This window comes from Filicampus tigris, chromosome 3, assembly GCF_054856515.1.
Source record: "Filicampus tigris isolate MCC_2025a chromosome 3, RoL_Ftig_1.0, whole genome shotgun sequence".
NCBI lineage: Eukaryota > Metazoa > Chordata > Actinopteri > Syngnathiformes > Syngnathidae > Filicampus > Filicampus tigris.
Window position 1 is genome coordinate 19,998,696 of NC_141219.1, and position 10,354 is coordinate 20,009,049.

Sequence of the window (10,354 nt, forward strand, 5' to 3'; positions counted from 1 at the left end):
TGTTTCTTTGTGTCTGAAATGTTATTTAAACATCCGCGGCATAATCATCATTGGATTATCTCGACTAATCTGACAAACAGTTCTTTCATCTCTCCAGGGGACTTTAGATGTGTTTATGTAGTGTCTTGAGGATAAGCGGTACAGATAATGGATGGATAGATGAAAAAAAGTGATCATAAAAGGGGCTAGGATGGATATCAAAATGTTCCCTTTCCCTTTAACATCACATCAAATAAATCATACATCATGTTACTTACAGTATGTATATGTGCATACTTAAGCACGTACAGTATGTACTTCTACATAATATCATACGTATGTTGCTCCAAAGAAATGGAACATGGTTTTGGCTTTGTATTTTATAGTGGCATGCAAACAGTAAAATATCTTTAACATACAGTATGATGTTGACAGTGAATTATCACATTCATCCATCCATCCATTATCCAAACCGCTTATCCTCAAACCTCTTTAAAGTTTCATTTCTACCAGTCATAAATTTGACACACTTTCTCATGCTATTGGGGAGCCACTGTTGACACAGTGTACAGAGTTTTCAGAAACAACTATTAGTGTCACCAATTTCAGTGATGCTCAATAAAAAAAAAAATGTTCGGAGCTAATAAGCTCTTATTCACAGTGCCTAACGTATTTATTCGACTACCTGTTTTAAATTGAATGCAGCCGCTTTAAGTTTCAATGGGCTCTCAACGTTTTACCGTTCTTTTGGGGCAATACGCTTTCATTACCATAACGACTGGGTGACAGAACTAGGCAAGTGGGTGGTTCTTAAATCCAGAGTCTGAAGAGAAAAGTGAGCCCCACAGGACGCAGCACTTAACACCAAGCAGTCAAATTACACTTGGCTATTAATGTGCAGATCAGTGCATGTGGCACATTCAGTGGACGCATCCCCAAATTTGGAGTAATGCTTACCCAATGTCGACAACTTTGCCAAGCAATCAAGTAATGTGACCGTTATGCAGCCTGTTAGCAAATGCTAATCCGTGCTAACACCGCAGCTCTGCTTACCTTTTGGGTTTGACGTGATAGGCGTTTCGGCAGTCACTTGGAAATGGCAGATCTTTGCCCAGCCTAACTTTAAAGTCACGGGTAGAAACATTTGCTGGGGTGACACAACGCAAATTACTTGCACTGATGTCTAATGAAATCAAGACCCTTAGGGTGACATAAATATCCCAAATTATTGAACTCACAAGTGCTAATAATATCTAACAGAATAACTGATCCATAGCTTTTAAAATGTTATTTCAGTATGCCCAGCAGAAGAAAAATGGAATGGTACGTTATAATTGGACTCCACCATGTGAACACTTTTACAAGTCCAGCATGCTTCAGTTTATCTGTGTTTGTGCGCTTGTGTGTGCGTTGCTATGAAGAATGATTAAAAAAGACAAACTCTTTTATAAAGAAATATAATATTTAATACTAAAATAACAATAACATCAAATAGTGGTTGAAAAGCGAGTGGAGCCAGTCAAACTCCTTGCTTGTGTTCTAGTTGTGTCATCGGAAAGCAAGAGGTTGTAATCCCTGACACATACACTATTTGGACAAAGGTATTGAGAGACATGGTCATTAGATTAACAGGGAGTGAACATAGGAGAAAATATAGATTTGAGCCCCTGGGAAGATTGTCGACAATACCCGATTTTCGACTCTTCTGGGATGTGGCATTCCAAAGGGGTTCGGTGGCCGTGGGGAAATGCTCTGCTACACCAGGGGTCGGCAACCCGCGGCTCTTTCATCCTCATGTTGCGGCTGTACGTGGTTTAATAAAATCAATTCTAAGTGTCCGATCGAAGTGAATGTTTTTGTCTAAAAACGCACATCATGTCTTTAGTAGGGCAAAGTTTTGGGCCACTTTCATATGTGGTCCTAGATTGGATACCTACGGGATTTTTTTTTTTTTTGCAGTGCGACCGAAGTCTTAACCTCCAGGTCGCATACATCCATATTGACGTCAGGAGCCCAAAAAAGCGCTCCGCGCAGTTGGAGGGATCAGTGCTGACAGCGACTCAGAAGTTGTTTTGAATAACAGCATTGCCTTTATATTTGACTTTAATGTAATCCCACTTGAAACATGAAGCATAAAGTGGACATTTCTGGTGATAGTAACAATTCAGCCACGGCTCAATCGGCAATTTAAGTTCAGCTTTTTCATTCATTTGAAAGAGACCTTCAACTCTGCGTTTTTCGGTACGAGTTCAAAATGTGTTCATTTAATAAATTACATTTTCTGAAACATGGATGGACTGCATGGATTTCATAAGCAACGCACTATTGTACAAGTATATATCTTCATTTCAGACGTCAAAAAGTGTTTGCGGCTCTCAGTGTCTTCTTTTCCGCGGAAACTGGGTCGAAATGGCTCTTTGAGTGTAAAAGGTTGCCGACCCCTGTCCAACACCAAACGCATCCAACCATGCCTTGGTGGATTAGAAAATGCCTTCTGTAAGAAGTTATACGCAGGATTGTCCATAATATATCAGTAAGATAAAGAATTGAGATTCAGGGGAACTCCGGGTCCAGTCTAACGTCTGATTGATTAATTAGGAGGTGTGTCGTAAGACCTTTGTCCATGTTGTGTATTTTAGTAGCTTAGTTTTAGGACGATCAAAAGTCACTGCCCACCAATGTTGTTTCAGGTATCATTGGGCCAGGCATGAGAAAAACTGCAAATCCTAAGCTGCCAAATGCCGATGGCAGTCATGAAAAGAGTGGTGTGTAGCAGGTGATGAGTTTATATGTCCATTAACATATTTTCTAAGCGAATTCATACAAATCCAGAGTCCTCTGTCTCAGTCTGCCCTCCTGGCCTCCTCCCTGCATTTCATTGGGATAAAGTGCGAGGCAACGTGCTCCCTCCTCGTCTTCTTCCCTCGCATGGGCCGCCCCTTCTGAGACAGCGCTATGAACATTTCTTTGCCATTTTTAGTCCACTTGGCCGAGGAGTAAGCATTGAAGTAGTTTTCTAGGAAAACCTCCTTGAAGTTGCAGTTTTCGGTGTAGGTCCTCTGCAAAGGGTCAGAAAGAAGGGAAATTTACATTCAGCCACGTGCTGTTATGATAAGCAATTGTGTAGTTTGACATTGATATTTACCTTTCCTTGCAGCTGTCCGGATTTGTTCATGGAGATGTAATGCTGACTCTTTATGCCTTTGATAGCCAGTATGCCCCCCTCAGACACTGTCCTGATCTCTAGGATGCCTATCGGATAAATTGCGACATAGAACAGAACAGGTAAGATGCAGTTGACATCCATCTTTCACTCCAGAAACCCCCGCTCCCCCTCCATCATTTGTCTTCATTAACAGAACGAGACGGAAGTTCCTGTGGTTAATAAGGAGAACGTGGCCTCTCTGGTTTCATTCAGACTTGTTAGTTGACCTGCTTGGCCTTTACACAAGCCACATTTTATATGCCATAGCACATATGGGAGACAGATTAAGGCTCATTCCCTCCGGGATTGATAAAACGACCTCATTGTGTGAGCTTTGCACGCTAGAGTCAAAGCCGGCTCTTGAAAACTGCGAGAGTATACCCACATGCATGCAGTACAATAGCGGTTTGTGTTTCATGTAAACAAGTGATTCATGTCAGTGCACTAGACCCAGGGGATTTGTTCAGCAGAAGCAACATGTAACATGAATGTTTGCTCAGCATTAAAACTAAGCATAAAAGACTTGAAAGTGAGGCGGACCGACGGGCCAATCTACAGCTTTGTTGATCTTGAGAAGAGTACAGTACAATATTTACAGTAATCGTTGAACACTCACAGAACACTTCAATTGGATACTGTATTTGCACCATGTTATGGAACCAGAAAGAGCCGCATCAACAATTCTGGCTTTACAAAGATAACAAGGATCAGTTTTGATTGATGCTACTGTCAAAGAAGTATTAATGTATAAAATAAATAAATTAATTAATTAATTAATAAAAACAACTTAGCGCTCCACGTCAGTGAAATGTGAACCCAAACTAAAAGACTAGCCTATATCTCAATTTTGACAATTTAAATTGGTCAAAATGGAATTTTTGAGAATGTGATTTTATGCTTCAATCAATTCCACACTGTTCAACAATGTAATAGCTAGAAAAAGAGAATAATATTTAATATAAGGGCAAGTTCATTGTTGTTTCTTTTTTACTGATCTCACTTTTTAAAAATATCATTAACTATAAAAAGCATTTCGTCTGACCTTACCTGTCCCTAATGTACATGCACAAGACAATAAAATAGTAAATTTTAAAGTCTATTATTTTAGTAAAACATACAACAACTGAATGGCAGCAATACATCATACACATTGGACTAAGCATGCCCCCCGACTTCCAACATTTGATATGAATTGTCCAATCTCTTGGCAACTGACAGTTGGAGGAAAGCGGGAAGTCCTCTATTAGAGCTACTTTCTACACTGACGTTGAGCATGCAGTGTTGATCTCACTTGCTAGATCCCAAACAGATGACAGTCTCCCAGTCTTGGAATGTTGTTTATGCTCAACACTCTTGGACTCACCATTGCCACCCCATGTAGATAGTCCCAAAGTTCTACATCTCTATTTGTAGACCTTTTACACAACGTGGCTTTATAATTATTATTCATTTACTGTATTAGTGCAAACTATACTTGACACTAATGAGGACAGGCAGGACAGCTTCACTCTGTTTATTTGTGTTGTCCCAGAGCATGTCTCTTAGAGCATGAAAGTGCAACAGTGATATTATACGGGACAGTTTAAGACTCGTTTGGTCTACTGTGCAAAGATGGAAAGCTTGTACAGTATACTGTACACATTTGGATGCACGTTCTGTGGACACATTTTACCTTCATTTAAAGGACTTGTATATGTGTTCTAAATAGAAATAGATCTTGAATTCAATATTTAAAAGCCACTTTTTGGGACTGGTATGTGTGCGTTCCAGAGCAATACTGCACCGTGTAGTTGAAATGGATTTATTATAATACTATGTTGTTAAAATTGAATGTAATGGCAGTGCCTTTAGCTGTAGTCTCTTTTTTTCATCTTGAAACAACACGATATTCATTGCCTACATTGGTCAGTTTTGCAATATGCCTTTGAATATATATTGTTAACTGCAGTTGCCTTTCCCGTGAGTATATTTTGCCATTCTTCTCCACATATTAAATTAACACATAACATTCATGTATTTTGTTTATCCTGCTGTGGTTGACTTTGTTTGTAATCAACCTGGCAGCGGATTATCTGCTTATTTTCTTGCAATCACGATCGTATTTGCTACAAACTCGCTATAAGCACTGCCCATGGAGCTTCACGTTCATGTTCATGTGCTGACAATTACCGGCGTTTACTAGTTTGTTCAAAGTGAAACCAGCTGCTATCTTATTTGTTCCCCCTCTTTTTTTCCCCGTTTTTTGGGGAATATGCAAAACCAAATTAGCCTGAAATTGACATGACAGAATGTGTACTTTATGTACTTATATATACAGATATCTATCTAGCTAGATAGATAGAATGTTTTTATATGGCATCTTCCATTTTATCCTATACAGGGTCGCAGGGAGGTGCTGGTGCCTATCCCAGGCGTCAATGGGCGAAGGCAGACTGCACCCCGAACTGGCACACACAGACACCGTCACTGAGCGGGAATCGTTCCCACGCTGCCCGCACACAACTCAGGCGTATGTACCACTACACTATCAGTGACATGTATTTATATGTAAATTTGTTCATCCTAATTGCTGCAATGTGCCTGTCTTTTTCCAGGAATCCCAGAAAAACTGCCAGACAGCAAATTTGCCAATCAGATAACAATAGGTGCTTTTCGAAATGTTAAAAAAGTTGTAAAACACGTACCACAGGCCTGCTTCCAGTATGGAATGTGGAAACCAACAATAGTGCTAGAATTAGTTTTACATTGTGGCTTTAAATTTTTTGTTATTGTTTTGTATGAAACAATACCTTTACTATAGTTCAGAATAATATAGAAAAGTGTATACTGCTGGTTGAACCAAAGGTGTTTGTGTTGAATTGTCAGTCACAAAAGACTGAATCAGTGTTAATGTCTTTGTTGCCAACCGTTGAACATCTTTCTCATTCTCTTTTAGGTCTTTTGCTGTTATATCAACATTTCAGCTCGAGCTGCACTGTCAGATAGGAGGAAATGATAACTTCTTAAAAAAAGAACTCTTCACTCAATATTAAAAGGACAACTTCTAACTTTTTTTTAAAGATGCCATTTTTTTCTGTTCTAGCCGCCACAGTTTGTGATGACTGACATCATTTTGGTAATCCATCCATCTATTATCCAATCCGCTTATCCTCACAAGGGTCGTGGGCGTACTGGAGCCTATCCCAGTTGTCTTCGGGCACACCCTGAACTGGTTGTCAGACAACCCAGGGCACACAGTGACAAACAAACATTCAGAGCTGGGCATTCCGTCGCGGACGGACGCCCATTTTTGGGACGGAGGACGGGGGACGACAAGTTTAAAAAAAAGGGACGGACTAAGCAAGGGCGGAGGTGGATTTGGGTCTGTCCCACTAATCATCCCTCATGCGTGTGACGTGGTCGCAAGGCGGCCAAAGTTTATCTCAACCTACTCGAATGCCGCAGCCGCTTCATTCGCGCACATCGGAGAGGGGAGGAGTTTTGCTTGGTAGTAGACGACGATTGACAAATAAAAAAAGGTTTTGACATCGCAATCAAGTGGCCGACACTGTTCTGAAATTAATGCAAACAATATTGCCGGCTTGTTAAAGTTCAACAGCTGTAAAAAACTAAAAAAAAAAAAATCGCTCACGATTCTCCAAGCCTGCTCTTTTGTTTCCTGTCCCGGTAGTGGTAGCTGGCCGTGTCATATAGCTCGGGATGTCCACAACGATAATGTTTTCCTTCATTTTGCACTCTCTACACAAGACTGGCCGAGTGTACAGGATGCTGTGAGTGACGCAGTATCCCGATGCTGATTGGCTGCCGCGAGGCGAAGAGGGAAAAAGGTTCATTGTTTTAGCTGCGCTGAATGGACGAATGGGAGGAGTTTCGGTGCTTCGCTCCGTGTCTCACCGCTCCAAACGCATAATCCGCGCCGCACGCAAACATACCTGCCCACGCTAACTACATTGACTGTAATTGAATCGCACCGCCAGATTCAATTGAAGATGTAGCAGCACCGAAACTGCTCGATTTCTTTCTCCACCCACAGACTGATGGTGTTCCAGTCGGCGCTCCGGAAGCGGAGGGGAAAGCCTGAATGGCTGACCAATGGAAGCGCTCCCTGGACCGGGTGTCCACGCCCATCCGTTCAGAGACTGACCTCTTTCGCGTCCGCTGCATTGACATATAAACAATGACCGCTGTTAAATAAAGCAGTTACATTACGGAATAGTAACCAAGTCGCGGACGGAAGTCGGACGGTCAAAAAAGGGTCCTGCTTTGAAAACATTCAGACTCAAAATCAAACCTAGGGGCAATTTAGAGTACCCGGAGAAAACCCACGCAGGCACGGGGAGAACATGCAAATACCACACAGGAAGGTGAAGATTCGAACCCACGACCTCTCCAATGTGAGGCATACGTGCAAACCAGGAGACCACCATGCAGCCCCATTTTTGTGAAATTTGTGAAATTTGCTCTATCCGGAGGTTACTTTAGTTCAGTTTTGTTGCCTGTAATTTATTCAAAACCTCCTCTCATCACCGCATGTTTTGGGGAGAATAAATCAGGCAGAGCAAATGTGCCAGTATGAGTATGTGAGTGCGAGGTTGCACGCACTTGTCAAACAGCCATGGATTTACTTCATGACAGTCTTGTTTTGGTTTGACAGGCTGCCACCAACACAACTTGTTTTGATTTACCACTGTCACCCTGGCTACACAAGCACACGACAACTGTAGGTAACTTTTTTTCACCCACTGCTGGCACCTTGGCAGGGCAAAGGCTCTTTGCTATTTATGACTAATCTCACGTGGCACAGATAAACAGTACTGACTATTCAAATAAGGTATCTCTTACATTCATCTTAATGCGTTTTGACTGGTGGCATTTATAAAATGCAGGTTGAATAGAAATGAAAGCATGAACGCTGAGCATTGCTGCTGCCAGATGAAGTAAAGTCTATAATGGGCGGATAAATACATCACAGCATATCCAAGCAGTCCTCAGATGCTAGATGAGTGCAGGAGCAGATCAGAACAGTCTAATTAGATGCTTAGCTGGAGCGCAATTATTTCTGTCTTTAGAGAACCAATAGGTTGGACCTCAGAAAGGTTACAGCTCACCTGTCTTCAAAAATATCTGATGTTCTTTGATAGTCTGTCATTTAGATTTTGGGAAAACATATCTTTCTGTCATGGTTAAACAGTGCTTAAAGAATGTATGAGAGCACCATTCAGTGTAAAGTTTATGCCACAGCTTCACCAAATTACCTCCATTGGTAATGAACATTTTTTTCTGTTTCTATAATGGTTACAACACCAGTATGTGGCGGATCGGAAGTTCTTTAACCAAAATGATATTTCGAATGCTAAGATATGATTTTTGTTGTTAAACATGAATTTTAAAAATGACTGTTTCAGCAAAAAAAGTATTGTGAAGCACATAATTAATTCTTGAAGATTACATAGAGTAGAAGACGAAAAAGTTTTTTCTTGCATTCCTGAGCAGATACATCTCTAACTTCTATTAGAAGCCCAGTGAATCTGCTAAAAAGTAGGTATAAAACCTCTTATTCCGTCAGCTTTCACTTTGAAATGACTAATTTCTGTTGAAAATGGAAAAATGTCAAGCGCTCACTCCAATTCTTGAGGCTGCATCATCACACCGCATATTGTTGAATGGTCTCTTGTTTTTGATGACAGGTGGCCTCATAATTTTTGAAAGCATTGCACGTCTACACGTAATGGTCTTTTTTAACAAAATGTACAGATGGCGGCAGCGATGTAGCCAAACAGAAGCCTGTGAAAGCCACAGCAACTGACTTGGACATTCTGACACCAATGAGACACTATGTACATTAACACATACATATTGTAAAAACTCAACATGTAAACCGCTCGAAGAAGACAGCATTTTCTTAGAATATGTTGTCTAAATGCTGCTATTGAGCCTAACTAGATTAAAGTCTGATAACGAGAATATGTTTTTCAACGCACAGTAGCATTAGCATAAAATAATGCAGGTGGTCACATTGTGCTCCTTGATTTGTATTATGAGTGACAAAACAGTCATCCTTACTGTAACAGTTGGTTAGGTCTTGAGTCCCATTGATGTTGCCTTCATCATCGATTGTCAGGAACCACTGGGTGCGGCTGAACAACTGTCGGATCCGCACATCCCCTCCCTCCATGTAGTCATAATTCCTGGTGTGACGCTCGTGTCTCGAACAGTTCATGATGGCAGCGAGTTGCGCCGGAGTGCAGTCACTGTAGACCACACACACGCTGCTGAAGAAGAATATGGCATGTAGGTAGAGTCCCGAGAACAGATTTGGAAGGTTCCATGTCAGCATCCATTTGCGCATTATAATACAATGCGGTGGGGATCGATGAACAACATACTGAAACAGGAGACGAGGTCTGCACGATATATCCCTCAGCCCAAGCCCTTGAACTCTTGTCACTCCAGTTGCAACCTCAGGGTCCGTGTTCTTGCAACAGGGAGGTCTGAGTCAGGCTAGTTGCGGAGGAAACGCTTCTGAAAGTTGGTTGGAGTTGAAAGAAGCTGGAGAATAAGAGACGGGATGCAGTATTTTTTGTCTTATGGTGATTTGTGGTCTTCAGTGACGCAAGGCATTGTCTTCTCCATCCCCCGAGACCATGAGTCTGTCAACGGACAATCATAACACATGTCAGAAAATGTTATGGAATTCTCTATATTCTGTCGGATACAATGTGCTAAAGTAGCACAAAGTGTAGTAATTCTTGTCAATAAATATACAATGATCGAGTGTAATTTGACAGGCGTGTGCTGACATGTGAGACAATATGTCACTGCCGGTCTGTGGTTGGGAATGTTCGACGCATCATCTCAAATATATACTCTCAAAGCAACAGCAACGATAAAAAAGTAAACACTGAATGACTTACATGTGATGGAAGGACTGGCCAGAGTTGTATTCCCTTTCAGCATGAATTTGGATGCTAGCACTTAAAAGAAGTCCAGCAATGCAGTGCAGAGAGCTGCGAGCTTGCGTCTGTTCCAGTGGATGACTGCTCGCTACTGGCAGAGAGACCGTGCGTGTGCATCCTCCGCTGCCGCTGAGATGAATGCCTCCCGCTGACCTCACTTGAGAGCAATTAGATCCCGACCAGTCAGCTGTGCCTGGCTTTGATGCAGTGGAGA

General features: G+C 41.5%; 1 protein-coding gene and 1 long non-coding RNA gene across 2 annotated transcripts; one reads left to right on the top strand and one right to left on the bottom strand.

The window, feature by feature from the left end:
• Nucleotides 1-1,489: 1,489 nt before the first annotated feature.
• On the bottom strand, nucleotides 1,490-9,809 carry fgf7 (fibroblast growth factor 7). Its single transcript, XM_086025810.1, has 3 exons — nucleotides 9,248-9,809; nucleotides 3,125-3,231; nucleotides 1,490-3,038 (listed from the first exon to the last, which is right to left on the bottom strand). Exons 1-3 carry the CDS (start codon nucleotides 9,531-9,533, stop codon nucleotides 2,823-2,825), a joined length of 609 nt encoding a protein of 202 aa, XP_085881936.1. The 5' UTR covers nucleotides 9,534-9,809; the 3' UTR covers nucleotides 1,490-2,822.
• LOC147150204 (uncharacterized) lies at nucleotides 2,888-6,236 on the top strand. The gene is made up of 2 exons (XR_015086181.1): nucleotides 2,888-3,264; nucleotides 5,565-6,236. It is a non-coding gene; the product is annotated as an uncharacterized LOC147150204 (long non-coding RNA).
• Nucleotides 9,810-10,354: the final 545 nt, after the last annotated feature.

Coding starts and splice junctions, on each gene's coding strand:
- fgf7 (XM_086025810.1), bottom strand. CDS start 9,533: ATGCGCAAATGGATGCTGACATGGAACCTTCCAAATCTGTTCTCGGGA. Junction 3,232..9,247: donor AGACCTAACCAACTGTTACA/GTAAGGATGACT, acceptor TTTATCCGATAG/GCATCCTAGAGATCAGGACA. Junction 3,039..3,124: donor CCGGACAGCTGCAAGGAAAG/GTAAATATCAAT, acceptor GACCCTTTGCAG/AGGACCTACACCGAAAACTG.